Source organism: Macaca mulatta, chromosome X (assembly GCF_049350105.2).
Source record: "Macaca mulatta isolate MMU2019108-1 chromosome X, T2T-MMU8v2.0, whole genome shotgun sequence".
NCBI lineage: Eukaryota > Metazoa > Chordata > Mammalia > Primates > Cercopithecidae > Macaca > Macaca mulatta.
Window position 1 is genome coordinate 47,455,151 of NC_133426.1, and position 17,526 is coordinate 47,472,676.

At 42.1% G+C, this 17,526-nt stretch overlaps 1 protein-coding gene across 25 annotated transcripts in view; it reads right to left on the bottom strand.

Annotated features, from left to right (window-relative positions):
• Positions 1-5,129: 5,129 nt before the first annotated feature.
• Positions 5,130-17,526, bottom strand: part of ZNF41 (zinc finger protein 41) — a 42,402-nt gene continuing 30,005 nt past the window's right edge. For 11 of the 25 annotated variants that reach the window (XM_077988575.1, XM_077988585.1, XM_015127292.3 and 8 more), the window contains 3 exons: positions 15,780-15,922; positions 15,429-15,524; positions 5,130-9,575 (listed from right to left, as the gene is read on the bottom strand). In XM_077988575.1, coding sequence (XP_077844701.1) covers positions 7,531-9,575; positions 15,429-15,524; positions 15,780-15,922 — 2,284 coding nt within the window. In that variant the 3' untranslated portion in view covers positions 5,130-7,530. Of the gene's footprint in view, positions 9,576-15,428; positions 15,525-15,779; positions 16,108-16,228; positions 16,382-17,526 lie in introns of those variants that run through there. The other 14 variants (XM_015127294.3, XM_077988582.1, XM_077988590.1 and 11 more) reach the window with 4 other exon arrangements.

The following is a 17,526-nucleotide window of genomic DNA, read 5'->3' on the forward strand; positions in this document are numbered from 1 at the left end:
TTTTCTTTCTTTCTTTTCTTTTTCTTTTTCCTTTTCTTTTTTTTTCCTGAGACGGAGTCTCCCTCTGTTGCTAGGCTGGTGTGCAGTGGCCAGATCTCGGCTCACTGCAACCTCTGCCTCCTGGATTTAAGCGGTTCTCCTGCCTCAGCCTCCCGAGTAGCGGGGATTACAGGCGCCTGCCACCACGCCCGGCTAATTTTTGTGTTTTTAGTAGAGACGGGGTTTCACCATGTTGGCCAGGATGGTCTCAATTTCCTGACCTCATGATCTGCCCACCTCGGCCTCCCAAAGTGCTGGGATTACAGGCATGAGCCACCACGCCTGGATCTGTCCACATTTTCTATGACTTCTTGAGTCAGTTTTGATAATTGGTGTACATTTACAAATTTGTCCATTTTGTCCAAGTTGTCTAATTCATTAGCATAAAGTTTTTATAGAATTATCTTGTCATCCTTTTCCTTTCCATAGGGTCAGTGGTCTTGCCTCCTAATTTTGGTGATGTGTCTTCTCTCTTCTTGGTCCATCTAAATATTTGTCAATTGTTTGATCTTTTCAAAGAATCAACTTTGGTTTCACGAATTTTCTTTATTGTTTTTTAAATTTTTCCATTGCAATGATTTCCATTCAAATCTTTATCATTTCCTTACCTCTGCTTGCTTTAAGTGTAGATTGCTACATTTCTACTTTTTTTTTTTTTTTTTTTTTTTTTTTGAGACGGAGTCTTGCTCTGTCGCCCGGGCTGGAGTGCAGTGGCCGGATCTCAGCTCACTGCAAGCTCCGCCTCCCAGGTTTACGCCATTCTCCTGCGTCAGCCTCCCGTGTAGCTGGGACTACAGGCGCCCGCCACTGCGCCCGGCTAGTTTTTTGTATTTTTTAGTAGAGACGGGGTTTCACCGTATTAGCCAGGATGGTCTCGATCTCCTGACCTCGTGATCCGCCTGTCTCGGCCTCCCAAAGTGCTGGGATTACAGGCTTGAGCCACCGCGCGCGGCCCATTTCTACATTTTTAAGGTGGGAGCTTAGATTATTGGTTTCAAATCTTTCTCCGTTTTTCTTTTCTTTCTTTTTGAGACAGAGTCTCGCTCTGTCACCCAGGCTGGAGTGCAGTGGCACAACCTCTGCCTCCTGGACTCTAGTGATCCTTCCGCTTCAGCATCCCAAGTAGCTGGGACTACAGGCACGTGCCACCACGCCTGGCTAATTTTTGTAGAGACGGGTTTTGCCATTGTTGCCCAGGCTCATCTCCGGCTCCTGAGCTCAAGCAATCTGCCCGCCTTGACCTCCTAAAGGGCTGGGATTACAGGCAGGAGCTACCGTGCCACCCTCTCCTTTTCTAATATAGACATTTAAAGCTATACATTTCCCTTTAAGCACTGCTTTAGTCGTATTCCATAAATTCCTGTATGTTGTTTTCATTTTCGTGCAGTACTTTCTAATTTCCTTTGTGATTTATTCTTGATTCATGGCTTATTTAGAAATGTGTTAAATTCTGGCCGAGCCCGCTGGCTCACGCCTGTAATCCGAGCACTTTGGGAGGCCGAGGCGGGTGGATCACCTGAGGTCAGGAGTTCAAGACCAGCCTGACCAACATGGTGAAACCCTGTCTCTACTAAAACTACAAAAATAAGCCGGGTGTGTTGGCAAGCGCCTGTAATCCCAGTTACTCAGGAGGCTGAGGCAGGAGAATTGCTTGAGCCCAGGAGGCGGAGGTTGCAGTGAGCCGAGATCAGGCCATTGCACTCCAGCCTGGCCGACAGAGCGAGACTCTGTCTCAAAAACAAAAAACAAAAAACAAAAACAAAAACAAAAACCAAACGAAACAAAACAAAAATGTGTTAATTTCTAAATATTTGTGGGTTTCCCCAATTTCATTCTCTTGTCGATTTCTAGTTGTTATAGTAAGAAAATATGTTTTGTAGAATTTAAGCCCTTTAAAATTTTTTGAAACATGTTTTATGGTCTAGCATAGATCTATGCCTGGAGTGTGTTCCATATGTGTTTGAAAATAATGTGTATTCTGCTGTTGTTGACTGCAGTGTTCTATTGATGTCAGCTAGGTCACATCAGGTTTATGGTGTCCAAGTCTTCTATATCCTTGATGATTTCATTTCCAGTTGTTCTACTAATTCCTGAGAATGGTTATTGAATTCTCCAACTGCTATTTCTGAATTGTCTATTTTTCCCTTTGTTTCTGTCAGATTTTTGCTCTGTGTGTTTCGAGGCTCCTTTGTTAGAGGTGTGTGTGTATATATATATACACACCAGGTCCCAAATTGACACCAGGGTCTATGTGGACACTCAGGTCCCAGATAGAAAACAGGCCCAAGGTGGACACTAGACTGGACATCAGTCTAGTATATATATATATATATATACACACACACACACACACACACAGTTTTATAAATATATATTAAATATATTTTTAAATAAAATAAACATTTATATAAAATTTTATACATTTATATAAAATTTAAAAATATATTTTTCTGATGAATTGACCATTGTATCATTATAAAATGACCCTTTTGTGTTTAGTAACATTTTCCAACTAAATTTCTATTTTGCCAGAAATCAGTATAGCCACTCCAGCTCATTTATGTTACTCTTTGCATGTTAGATATTTTTCTATCATTTTACTTTCAATGTATTCGTAACTTTGAATCTAAAGTGTGGCTTTTATAGGTAGCATACGGTTGGATCCTCTCTTTATCCTAATTTGAGAGCCTCTGCCTTTTGATTGGAGAATTTAGTCAATTTATTTCTGGTATAATTATTGATATGGTTAGATTTACATCTGCCATTTTGAGATGTTTTCCTTAGTTCTTATATCTTTTTTGTTCTCTTTCTTTTTTTTTTTTGTTAGATATTTTATTTTATTTTTTATTTTTGAGACAGTGTCTTGCTCTGTAGCCCAGGCTAGAGTTCAGCGGCACTATCATGGCTTACTGCAGTTTCTAATTCCTGGGCTCAGGCGATCTTTTTGCTTCAGCCTCCTGATTAGCTGGGACTGCAGGCATGTACCACCACACCTGGCTATTGAATACATAAAGACACCAAGTCTTTATCTATTAAATGCAACATGTGGACATCCTCAGAGACAGTTTCTAGTGGACTGGTACTTTTTTTTTCCTGTGTATGGACCAGAATTCTCTGTGTGTGCAGTTTGTTTTGCATGTCTCATAATTGTTAAAAAGTTGACACTATAGATAATATATTTTAGTAATACTGGATTATGATCCCACCCTCCACAGTTATTATTTTTGCTGTTGTTTTTTGTTTAGGGACTTGTGGGGACTAATTCTGTAGTTTTTTTCTTCCCTCAGTGTGCAGCTACTGATGTCTCTTAGTTTTTTTTTTTTTTTTTAGACGGAGTTTCACTCTTGTTGCCCAGGCTGGAGTGCAGTTGTATGATCTCCGCTCACTGCAACCTCCACTTCCCAGGTTCAAGAGATTCTCCTGCCTCAGCCACCCATGTAGCTAGAATTACAGGCATGTGCCACCACACCTGGCTAATTTTGTATTTTTAGTAGAGATGGGGTTTTACCATGTTGGCCAGGCTGGTCTCGAACTCCTGATCTCAGGTGATCTGCCTGCCTCAGCCTCCCAAAGTGCTGGGATTACAGGTGTGAGCTGCCACACCTGGCTGGTTTTTAAATAATTCTTTCTGTTTTTATACCTGGCTTCCTTGGGGTCACCTGTGGGTCTGCATAGCTTATTTTTATCCAATGATTGCTTAAAAGTTGTGGTTATACACCTCAAACCAGTATGGCTTCCACTAAGGGGGTAAATGTGTGAGTTTGAGTACACATATTAAGTTCAGGCTGCTTGTAAGCCTGTGCTGGCATTCATTTCAGCTTGCATAGGGTCTCACATTCATCCAGGGACCTGATATTTTGTGGTCATGTACACAGCCTTCCACATCCTCATGCATATGCGTGGGCTTATCAATTCCCACTATTGCTGTCTTATTTTCCATATCCCCTTAATTTGTTGTCTGGTCTGCTGCTCACCCAAACAATGCTGCAGCCTCAGGCAGTTGTGAGGTTGGCCTTCCCCAGTTACTTGCTACCAACATTGTTGTTGTTTTTGACAATACCCCTAAGCATGGAGCTTTTCTCTGGAGCTCAGAGTCAGGTCAGCTCCCTCCATTTACAGTGAGGCTTCCATTCCTCATGGCTACCATGCCCACAGAGCTAAGGACGGGAGCAGCTCCAAGTAAATGCCACAGACCCCACTATTCTTATCAAGGTTTGGTAGTTTTTCCATCAATAAACACTTTTCAATTTGACACATGCTTTTGGTGAATTGCCAGCGTTCTAAAATGCTCATTTTTGACCATTTAAAAAATGTTTTATAGTTGCTTTTGGGGGAGGGGTTTTGATGAGCTCCTCACCCTACCATTCCAGAAGCTCTACCTCTGGACAAGTGATTGTTTTTTTCTTTTTTAAGAGACTGGGTCTCACTCTGTCACCCAGGCTGGAGTGCAGTGGTGTGGATCATAGCTCCCTGCAGCCTCTAGCTCCTGGGCTCAAGCGATCCTCCCACCCTAGCCTTCTGAGTAGCTGGGACTATAGGCATGCACCACTACCTGGCTAATGTAAAAAAATTTTTTTTAGAGACAGGATCTTGCCATGTTGCCCAGGCTGGTCTTGAACTCCTGGCCTCAAGTGATTCCCCCCTCATCAGCCCTGCAAAACACTGGGATTACAGGCATAAGCCACCATGTCTGGCCTGGACAAGTGACTTTTGACAAAAGTCAAAATATTGAGAAAGGGTATTTTTAAACAAATGGTGTGGAAACATTTGAATATCCATAAGCAAAAACAAAACAAAAACAAAAAAGAGCTTGGATCCATATTTCACACCATATAACTCAAAATAGATGCCAGACCTGGATGTAAAACTTAAAACCTTTGGAAGAAAACACAGGAAAAAAATCACTGTAATCTTTGGTTAGGCAAGGATTTCTTAGATACAGCACTCAAAGCACAACCCAGAAGTGAACAACTGGAAAGACTGGACTTCTTCAAAATGAGCAGTTGTGTTCTTCAAAAGACACTCTTAAGAGAATGAAAAGACAATCCAGAGACCGGGAGAAAACCTTTGCAAGGATAATGGACTGATAATGAAGTTATACCCAGAATATATTTTTAAAAACTCTCAGTGTTCAACAGTAAAAAAAACAACCCGGTTGATAATGGGCAAAAGATTTGAACAGACACTTCATCAAAGATTTTCAATAAAACATGATCAATATTATTAATCATTAGGGCAATGTAAATTAATATCACAATATCACTTCACATGTACTAGGATAGCTATAATAAAAAAGACTGATAATAATAAGAGTTGGTAAGGATGTGAAGAAACCGGAACCCTCATACATTGATAGAATGTAAAATGGTACAGTCATGTGAGGAACAGGCCTAGGTCTCAGGTCTCAGCCATCACTCATCTAACCTGGGGAGATACTACAATGGTTTGGAGGACAAGAAAATAAAAACGAAAATCTGTTTGGAGGACAAGAAAAAAAAAAAACCGAAAAACGAAAACTGACATATCACTATATGCCCACCACTAATAGCTATAGTAAAAAAGATGGAAAATGCCAAATGTTGGCAAGTATGTGGAGCACTAGAACTCACATACTGTGTTGCTGGGAGTGTACATTGGTACAACCACTTGAAAACTGGTTTTATAACATATAGCTGAACATATGGATACACTTAGGTACATACCTAACAGGAATACACACATATGTTCACCAATACACAGCAGCACAATTCCTAATAGCCCAAGCTGCAAACAACCCAAATGTCTACAAACAGTAGAATGGATAAATTATATTGCAGCATATTCACAGAATGGGATACATGACAATGAGGATGAATTATCTACAACTATATGCAACATATGGATGACTCTCACATACATAACGTGAATGACAGAAGACAGATGCCAAAGAGTATATTGCTCAATTATATGATATATAATTGTTTGGCTCAATTTATATAAAATACAAAACAGGCAAAATGAATCTATGCTGTGAGAAGCCAAGGTAGTGTGTACCCTTGGGGGCTTGCCCGGAAGGGAAAGTGGGGAAGGCTTCTGGGGTGTGGTCATGTTCTGTTTCTTGACCTGAGTATGTTCATTTTTGAGAATGCATTGAGCTGTATGTTTATGATATATGCATTTTCTATATACAGTTTAATAAAAATATTTTAAAATAAAATAAAAACACAATTGCATGCTAGAAAGAAAGTTCCTTTTTATGAGTGTTGTAAAAAAAAGTTTAAGGGAAAATGAGAAAGTGTCTATATATCAGTGTTAAAAAAGAGCAGTGATCTTTCTTGAGAAGTCTTCCAGTTATTCAACTATGATAAACTGTAATTATGTTTTAGAATAACTAATTGCAATGCAACATGACTTTATCCCATAGCAGTCTATACAAAACTACCCTTAATGTGCATGTAGGAAATGAAATGAATATACCTTAACCAAATAGGAAGAAAAACAAAATATTAGGAAGTGAAACCTAATTTTTCAACCATTCTTTTTCAAACAGGAATCCCAAGGAAAGCAGGGGTGTTGGTGGGTGAGCCTGAAAATCTAGAGCGCTGTGGATCAGTTCCATTGTTGTAGGGTCAGTTACTGAGGGGATAAGGAATCTATGGCCTGCAGCTTATGCAAATGACAGCTTTGGGGAAACAGGTTAGAAGGCATGCATACCTCTTATAGGGTATGACTCACCTGCTCTCCCAGCAGGGGATTAATAATGAGACAACTACTACCTTTATATGTCTGTATCATTCAATGACTATGTTTCTGTAACACAGGCTAGAGCTAGGCCTAATTTCCCAATTCATAAAGTTATACCTTTAAATTTAAAAATTCTGTTGCACTTAAAATACATATACCATGAGGACTTCCCAAGGGAAGGGAAAAAACAGTTTTTCATGGGAATCTTTTCTGTGACTGAAGTGCCAATGATCACAAAAACAGATATCTGCATTCCCAAGTAGATTTCCTGCCTTGATGTCAGTGCCCTGCCAGTGTTTGGACAATGAAAACTCTTCTCCCCAACCTAGAAATTTGAAAAAGTGTTTCCCAGTAGTGAGTACTTTTATGTCCCCGGATATGCTGAACTAATCAGTACTGAATTTAAAAAGTTCTTTATCCAAAAAGTGAAGCATAGGAGATGACAAGTCATCTCCTCGGGTCTTAATTCTACTATTTCCAGAAGCTCAAGAGGTCTGTATGAATCATGTCACCAAACATGACTATCGCTCAAATGCTTTCTCTAAAGGCTCTTCCTATGCGTTGAATTGCATATACACTGTGGTGATGCAGGAACTTGTCTTTCCAGTGGACTGAAGGATACTTGGCTCTGTTTGCCCTCAGTTCACTCAAGCCTCAGTCTCTCAAATCCATTTCCCCCTGCACAACAATTGCAGCATCAGGCCTTCCTCGTCCCTACTATTAGATACCTGATGCATACCCAGTTGTGATTTCCAGGTGAAGATTTTCTCAGTCACTGGCTTTATAGCGTTTTTCTCCACTATGCGTTTTCTGGTGTTTAATGAGATTCGATCTGTCGGTAAAGGCCTTCTGACATTCTGTACAAGCATAAGGTTTCTTTCCTGTGTGAATTATCTGATGCATACTTAGTGTGGCTTTCTGGATGAAAGCTTTCCCACATTTACTACATTCATAGTGTCTTTCTCCAGTATGAGACTTCTGATGTATATTGAGGCGTGACTTCCAGGTGAAGGTTTTCCCGCAGTCACCACATTTATAGGGTTTCTCCCTAGTGTGGATTTTCTGATGCGTTATGAGATTTGATCGGTCAGTGAAGGCCTTCCCACACTCAGCACATATATTGGGCTTCTCACCTGTGTGGATTTTCTGATGCACACGGAGTTGTGACTTCTTAGTGAAGCATTTCCCACAGTCGCTGCATTCATAAGGCTTCTCTCCAGTATGGATTCTATGATGCGCAATGAAGTGTGATTTCTGGATAAAGGCCTTCCCGCATTCAGGACAAACGTAGGGTTTCTCTCCTGTATGGATTCTCTGATGCACACTTAGTGTTGATTTCTGGATAAAGGCTTTCCCGCAGTCCTTGCATTCATAGTGTCTCTCTCCAATATGAGATTTCTGATGTATTTTGAGGCGTGACTTCCATATGAAGGCTTTTCCACAGCCATTGCACTTATAGGGTTTCTCTCCAGTGTGAGTTTTCTGGTGTTTAATGAGATTTGACTGGTCAGTAAAAGCCTTTCCACATTCAGCACACATATAGGGTTTCTCCCCAGTATGAGTTTTCTGATGTGTGGTGAGGTTTGTCCTGTGAGTGAAGACCTTTCCACATTCTGTACATATATAGGGTTTCTCTCCGGTGTGAATTCTTTGATGCACATGGAGTTGTGACTTCTTAGTGAAGGATTTCCTGCAGTCGCTGCATTCATACGGCTTTTCTCCAGTGTGAATTCTCTGATGTGTGTTGAAATGTGATTTCTGGATGAAGGCCTTCCCGCAGTCAGCGCATACATAAGGTTTCTCTCCTGTGTGGATTCTCTGATGCATCCTGAGTGCTGATTTTCTTGTGAAAGCCTTCCCACATTCATTGCATTCATAGTGTTTCTCTCCGGTATGAGTTTTCTGATGTATACTGAGGTCTGAGTTCTGGGAGAAGCCTTTTCCACATTCACTGCATTCATAAGGTTTTTCTCCTGTATGAATTCTCAGATGTCTAAAGAGGTCTGATCTCTGGATAAAGGCTTTTCCACATTCACTGCATTTGTAGGGTTTCTGGCCGGTATGAATTTTTTGATGTGTAACGAGGCTTGATTTGAAGGTAAAGACTTTTCCACATTGAGTACACAGATAGGGTTTTTCTGCTGTATAAACACTCAGATGTGCATCAACCTGGGGTTTCTGGGGGAAGACTTTGTTGCTCTTGTCACATTCACGGGACTTTTCTCCAGCATGAATTCTCTGATGCTCAAACAGATGTGACTTCTGAGTGAAGCCTGTTACACATTCAGTACACACATAAAGCTTCTCCTCAGGATGAATTTTCTGATGGTGGGTGAGAGCTTGTTTGTGGCTGAGATGTTTTTCATAGTGATCATGTTCACAGGAATTTGCTCCTGTCTTAGCATTCTCATTCTTAGTAGAGGAAGGGCTATGGGGGAAATTGTTACCATTTCCAAAAATCTTGCCAAGGTTCTTTGTTGCACTGTTTCTACTATGATTATGTAAGTTTAAAGTATGCTTCAAAATTGTGTCACAGTTACGGAGTCTTTTAATTGAAGGAACAAACTTGGTAGTCACATGAATTATTTTTTCAATGTTTTTACGTTCATAGCCCCTCTCCTTAATCAATACTTTCACATGACTTAAAAGGTTATTCTGGTTTTCCTGACATCGCTCTAACTGGTCATTATCTTGCCACAGTGCTTCTAAAATAGAACACAATGAATCTTCCCCTATGGGTTGATCAAATCTCTCACAGTGGAAGAAAATTTCTCCAGGAATTCCCTGTTGCTGCATTTTCTCAATAGCCTCACCTAAAAAGAAAAAGAAATGAAAATGACACAAAGAACAATTAGCAGAGGCTACAGGGGACATGTAGTTCAGACAAGATGAACACAGATAAATGGAAGAGCCCACAGAACAATATAGTAGCAATCATGTAGCAACACAACATTTTTATAGAACACTTAATAAATGCAAAACAACTATATACCATTTATGATGCACAGGGACTGTTACAAGTGCTTTACATGAAACAGCTCATTTAATCCTCACTAAACCCTATGAGGTAGCTACGATTATCAATTGTTTTACAATTGAGAAAACAGGCACAGAGAAGTCATGCAACTTGCTGAATATCGAATAGCTAAATAAGTGGGAGAGATGGGATTTGAACCCTCGGAGTCCAGCTCCACTATGTAAGAGGCCTAGATTGTGAGTAGAGTAACCAGAAGAAACTGCAGCCTGTGAAGGGGAAGCCTGGCATGGAAGAAATATTTCAGAAGGTATGTTCTTAATACATATCAGCTTCACCACTTTACTAAACTCCCTGCTTCTTCTTCCTTTTCCCTCTATACCATTATGAGTGGAGCTCTTCAAATTTAATGTGAATTTGAACATTAAATCTATATGCCTCAAACACCAATTTCTTTATATCTATAGGAAAACCAGTTGCAACACGCCATCCTGACACAGACAAACAGTAAATAGATATCTGCACTCCAACTCTATAACCAGCTGCAAGTTTCTTTTTTTCTTTTTTTGTTTTTTGAACTGGAGTCTCGCTCTGCAGCCCAGGCTGGAGTGCAGTGGTGCAATCTTGGCTTACTGCAACCTCCGCCTCCCGGGTTCAAGCGGTTCTCCTGCCTCAGCCTCCCGAGTAGCTGGGATTACAGGCGCCTGCCACCACACCCAGCTAATTTTTGTAGTTTTAGTAGAGACGGGGTTTCACAATGTTGGCCAGGCTGGTCTTGAACACCTGACCTCAAGTGATCTGCCCACCTCGGGCTCCCAAAGTGCTGGGATTACAGGCGTGAGTCACTGCGCCGGCCCCAGGTGCAAGTTTCTATTGGTTCCAGGAATACATGCTTATAGCAAGAAGTATAAAAGAGGAAAGGAAAAGCTATCTGTGGCAGAATCTGCAGGCCCTCCCCTGAGATCTATTCTCCCCATCTTTCACAGGAATAGAATGTGGCTAGGACTTAACATCCACTGGCCTCACTGCGTTCTCACCAGTAGAATACGAGCAGAAGTGATATATGCTACTTGCAGGCCAGCCTTAAGACAGTGGGCAAATCTCCTCTATTTCCTCTTCCCTCTTCCCACTGGACTCCACAGTGACCCATCATTAACCAGGTAGGTGACAACGATGCCCCAGGAGATGCCAGAGGAGTGACTTAGAACATGGTCCCTGAATGACCCGTCAGGATTAGAGTTGACTTATTGAACTGGACCCATTCACCTTAGAATTTTCATGTAGGGGAAGATATACATCTATATTTAGCCTCTTGTTTTGTTCCTCCATGCATATCCAAAACGTATTGTCTTTCTAAATATTAGTTCTAATTTTGGTATACTTCTAGGGTGCTTATGTTTGCTATGAATTTGTAAAGCAGACACTGTACCATTCATATTGATACTTAGTTTGGCACAGTTTTATAACAGAAAGGACAAATACACAAAGGGTGAGAGTGTTAACATTTCATGCAGTCATCTTCCCTTTCCAAATATAATGTATGTTCCTTTGAATTCCTCTGAGCAGACACTTGAAAATTTCATCTGAAAGAGAAAAAATCTCCTCCTCTGCCTCTATCCCCAAATTCAATAAATTCATTTACTAAATATTTTCTACATGCTCCACTTCAGAAAAGTGAAGAATAAGTGTGCTGGTTATCAATGTTTTGCCTCTCAGTTCCAAATTCACCCTTCCTTGCCTGCTCAACAAAAACGGATCTGGCCCCATTTACCCTGATGTGATTATTACACATTGTATACCTGTATCAAAATATCCCATGCAGGCTGGGTGCAGTGGCTCTTGTCTGTAATCCTCAGTACTTTGGGAGGCCGAGGTGGGTGGATCACTTGAGGCCAGGAGTTTGAGACATGGAAAAACCCCATCTCTACTAAAGATACAAAAATTAGCTGGGCATGGTGGTATATGCCTGTAATTCCAGCACTTTGCGAGGCCGAGGTGGGCGGATCACCTGAGGTCAGGAGTTTGAGACCAGCCTGGCCAACATGGCAAAACCCCGTCTCTACTGAAAATACAAAAATTAGCCAGGCATGGTGGCATGCACCTGTAATCCCAGCTACTCAGGAGGCTGAGGCAGGAGAATCGCTTGAACCCGGGAGGTGGAGGTTGCAGTGAGCTGAGATTGCACCACTGCACTCCAGCCCGGGTGACAGAGTGAGACTCTTTCTCAAAAATAAAAAACTCCAAAACCCCCAAATATCCCATGTACCCCATAAATATATATACCTATGTACCCATAAAAATTAAAAATTTAAAAAGTGGATCTCAGTCTCTTTAAATATTTTTTTCTTCTGCCAGCTGGCATGATATTAAACTTTGTCAGTGTAAGATGCTAGAGAGACACTGCAGGAGGAGGGGGGCTTGCTTCCTGGTTCTAGGGTGCTCACTCAACAGGCTCATCCAGCAGGGGCAGCCTGTCCAGCACCAGGCTCATGTAGTGTGGGCATCTTTGCCAACACTTGGCTCCTGATGCACATGTAGTGTCCCCAGTACCCAGAGCTCATGGTCTTCTCTAGAGCTCGGCTCCTGCAGTGTGGGTGACTTCTCCAGCACCCAGCTCCTGCAGCTCATATGGATTCCCAAGCACCTAGTTCCTGCAGGCCCCCGCAGCACTGTACAGTCAGCAGCACCCAACACCCCCTAGTTTACTCTCAGATGATTTGTAGTGGAATAGCTCCAGTGAGTCACCTCTGTATCAACAGTTTTCTTGGGAATCCTAGAGGGCAGGTTTCCAGCAAGTTCCACCAGGACAGCACCATAGCAAGTATTCTACCTGCCTCAAGCCATGGTTGTGCCCTCCCTACAAGGTCTGAATCTCATCCCTGGGAAGTAGGGAGCCTCTTCCTTGGGTACTCGCTCACAACCCTAGAAGAACCTGCTGTGCTTTCTATCTGCTATTCCTTTATTCTTCAGAGTTTCTTTTTTTGCTAGCAAATCCCTCATTATTCCAGTCCCACGGCTCACTGCAACCTCGACCTCCTGGGTTCAAGTGATTCTCCTGCTTCAGCCACCCGATAACTGGGATTACAGGCGTGGGCCACCATACCCAGCTAATTTTTGTATTTTTAGTAGAGATGGGGTTTCACCATGTTGGCCAGGCTGGTCTTCAACTCTTGACCTCAGGTGATCCACCTGCCTTGTCCTCCCAAAGTGCTGGGATTATAGGTGTGAGCCACCATGCCCGGCTGCAAAGAATCTTTATGTTAACCACTCTCTGTTCCCATTAGTCTGTGGTTTCTCCCTTGGTAAGACCCTGAGTTATACTATAAGAAATAGGCTCTTCATGTATGCATATTTCAAAACATCATGTTGCACTATATAAATACATACAATTCTTTTTTGTCAAATTAATAGATTTTTCTATAAAAAGAAACAGGCTCTTTTTTCTTAAAATTTTTTTTTGAAATAGAAATGGAACCTTGTTGTGTTGCCCAGGCTAGTCTTGAACTCCTGGCCTCAAGTGATCCTCCTGCCTCAGCCTCCCAAAGTTCTGGGTTTACAGACGTGAGCTACCACACTCAGCCTGAAATAGGCTCTTAATTCCAGAGACCTTCTGAAAACATAGAGGTAAAAGCCTCAGTTACCCTATAGGCTAAAATCCTGTGATTTTCTCAGAATTCTTGTGCGATGGAGGATGAGAAAAAGGAAAGAGCCATACAGGCTGGAATAATTAAGAGCCATTTTGTGAGACAGGTGAGAACTGATCACAAGGTGGAAAATGTCTCATCTGAATAGAGCACAGAATAAACAGACAGATTCAGGGAGGACTATCAGATATGGTCAACGTTAACAAATATTAAAAATGGAGTTAAGCAGAGGTTACAGAAAATATACAGATATGAGTTGAATTGGAAATATGTGGCCATGTTTTTTATCTCCTTGAAAGAAGAGTTTAATTGTTATATACTAGGTAATGGAGAACAATTGTAGGTTTGTTTCATAATGCTCATGACAAGAGAAATAGAATGTTTTAGGTAAAGATATCTGTCATTAGCATCTAATATGAAGTAGTAAAAACAATGGAATCAGCAAATCAAATCAGGAATAGAATAATTGCAATTCAGGCAGCAGAAAATATGGAGCTGGCTGGGCGCAGTGGGTCACACCTATAATCCCAGCACTTTGGGAGGCCAAGGCAGGCAGAAACACTGAGGAAGCCAGAACCCTTGTACAGTGCAGCTAATCTGAGAATAATATGGTGGTACTCAGTCCTATTCTGGATGAGATACTCCATGATTAGGCGCAAATCCTCTCTTCTCTACACATCCCTGAGAAATTCTCACACCCTATAAGGAAATGTTTATGTAGAAGTTGATTGCAGAATTGTTTGTATTAGATGGGACTTGGACACAACGCCCAGCATCCATGACTAGGTGAGTGGTTAAGTATGATGTGGTGCTGGGGACATTGTGAAATACTATGTAGCAATTTAAAGAATAAAGTCAGACAAACACACTAAAATATGGAGAGACCATAGGAATGAGTGGGAAAAAAAAGGAACAGAATTGAGAAACATAGTATAATGTGTTTTATATATACTAAAAATACATACTCATAAACCAATACTTCAGGCTTTAAGAGAATATCACACAATTTCAAGGTTCAAACACATTAGACCAGCTGCTCATAGGAGGAGGCATAAAGAATGGATATGGAGAATTGGAATAAAAGAAAAGACCTGGCTGGGCGCGGTGGTTCATGCCCGTAATCCCAGCACTTTGGGAGGCCGAGGCGGGCAGATCACCTGAGGTTGGGAGTTCGAGACCAGCCTGACCAACATGGAGAAATCCCATCTCTACTAAAAATACAAAATTAGCCGGGCGTGGTGGCACAGGCCTGTAATCGCAGCTACTAGGGAGGCTGAGGCAGGAGAATCGCTTGAACCTGGGAGGTGGAGGTTGCGGTGAGACGAGATTGTGCCATTGCACTCCAGCCTGAGCAACAAGAGCAAAACTCTGTCTCAAAATAAATAAATAAATAAATAAATAAATAAATAAATAAAAATAAAAATTAAAAGACCTATAATCCCAGCAAAGACCTATAATCCCAGCACTCTGGGAGGCCGAGTCAGGCAGATCAGTTGAGCCCAGGAGTTCGAGACCAGCCTGGCCAACTTGGTGAAATCATGTCTCTACAAAAAATACAAAAATTAGCTGGGCCATGGTGGCGTGTGCCTGTAGTCCCCACTACTTGGGAGGCTGAGGTGGGAGGATCACTTGAACCTGGGAGGTGGAGGTTGCACTGAGCCGAGATCATGTCACTGCACTCCAGCCTGGGCAACAGAAATTTTAAAACACTTGGATGTACAAGAAAAGACTAAGATGGGGGGCAGGGGTAGAGTAGGAAGAACAAAAAGGTACTAGATAAGACAGGGTGGTATGTGGTACAGAGTACAGAGACTAGAGATAGTTCTCTTGCCAAAAGGCCAATCAAAGAAGACAATAATGTGGCAAGGATCATACATGGAAACGGCATTTAGGTATTTGAGGGCTATTGTCAACTATCTCCAATTGACTCCAAAAGTTTAGAACTTTCAAGATGGGTTATCTTCAGAATGTTTCAAAGGCATCAGGTTTTCCTAGGGAAAGTGAGACTGACTTCCATGTCCCTGTCTGTCTGGGTCACACCCACTCACCTGAACAGCTCTGATGTGGGGCTTCCCCCGCCAGCGTCCATGGCCCCTCTCCTTGCTCCAACTTGAAGGCGGCCTCTGACTTGGGAACTTGGTACCCTGTTAACAGGACATGATACATGATTGGGTCCAGCTGACTGGATTTCAGGGGCCTTTCACTGACAGTTTCCCTTCGCTTTTCAGAAAAATAAACACATTTCACTGGGAACAGAGTAATAATCACAGAGGTGAAAAGGAACTGAATCCCAGACACATCCAGGATGACACCATCACATAGTTTAGGTGTCGGGCAGCACTCAGCAGCTGAGAATGGAAATACCCTCACTAGCAGATGCATAGGGCGGCTGTGCTTACCCACTGAGAGCAGGTGGCTGTAGTTCTCTAGTGTCACATCCCAGTACAGGCGTCTCTGGGCAGGATCCAAGTGCTGCCACTCCTCCCTGCTGAAGTCCACAGTCACATCCTCAAATGACACTGAAGCCTGTAACGACACAATCCTGTTCAAGGCAGCATGGTCAGCACTGGGGGATGGAAGAAGGTAGATAGCAAGCTGTTTTTAATGCTTTTTACCATAATGTATCATGTAGGGTTTTCACTAAGTACCTAGTTTTGTATTTTATTTTGTGAGAGTTAAAAAACTTATTCAGGCCGGGCGCGGTGCCTCAAGCCTGTAATCCCACCACTGTGGGAGGCCGAGACGGGAGGATCACAAGGTCAGGAGATCGAGACCATCCTGGCTAACACTGTGAAACCCTGTCTCTACTACAAAATACAAAAAACTAGCCGGGCGAGGTGGCGGGCGCCTGTAGTCCCAGCTACTCCGGAGGCTGAGGCAGGAGAATGGTGTAAACCCGGGAGGCGGAGCTTGCAGTGAGCTGAGATCTGGCCACTGCACTCCAGCCTGGGCAACAGAGCAAGACTCCATCTCAAAAACAAAAAACAAAAAACAAAAAAACTTATTGAAGTATCTTGACATTTGTTGTGTACTACATTCATTAGTTTATTCATTCATTCTCTTTTCAAAATGAGGATTTTAAATGAGCTCTCTTTAAGTCCTCTAGCTAACTTAAAAACAAGATACTGGCCGATTATGTGTCAGATGATGTGCTAGGCAATGGTGATAAAGAGTTGAGTAAAATATAAAGCAACTTAAAGACTTGGATAACCAACAGAAGAAGACACAAAGGGAGCTTTAGGAATTTGGAAGAAAAGTATAGGAGGTATAAGGTTAGACTTCATAGAGACAGTGGGGCGAGAGTTATCTAGAAGGGAGAAGCATGAGCAAAAGTATGGAGAAAGGGAAATAGAAAAATACATGGTGGATTCTGAGAACTGCAAGTAGTTCCATATAAAGGAAAGGAGTCTGTGTAGTATATTGAGAAGGTGACTATGAGGAAAATCCAGTAGAGATATACTAGCATCAGAACAAGGAACAAGTCTTTTTTTCTAATAGAGAATGGACTGCAATTTATATGCAGGAAAAGACATGATCGTAATTGTGTGATTTCAAACAGTATTCAACATGCATCACGCTGGGCACGGTGGCTCACTCCTGTAATTTCAGCACTTTGGGAGGCCGAGGCGGGTGGATCACCTGAGGTCAGGAGTTCGAGACCAGCATGACCAATATGGTGAAGCCCCGACTCTACTAAAAATACAAAAGTTAGCTGGTCGTGGTGGCACACACCTGTAATCCCAGCTACTTGAGAGGCTGAGACAGGAGAATTGCTTGAACCCGGAGGCAGAGGTTGCAGTGAGCCGAGTTTGTACCACTGCACTTCAGCCTGGGTGACACAGAGTGAGACTCCTTCTTAAAAAAAAAAAAAAAAAAAAAAGGATAGATCACGAGGAATGTTTGAAATGGGTGAGTCCAGATCGATCTGGAGATGCACTACAGAGTTTATGTGAAAGAATAAGACAATCTGGACTTAAGGCAGTAGTTGTCATGGGCAAGTAAAAGAAGGTGTTGGCGGGCGTGGTGGTTCACGCCTGTAATCCCAGCACTTTGGGAGGCTGAGGCAGGCAGATCACCTGAGGTCAGGAGTTCGAGACCAGCCTCGCCAACATGGCAGAACCCCCGTCTCTACCAAAAATACAAAAA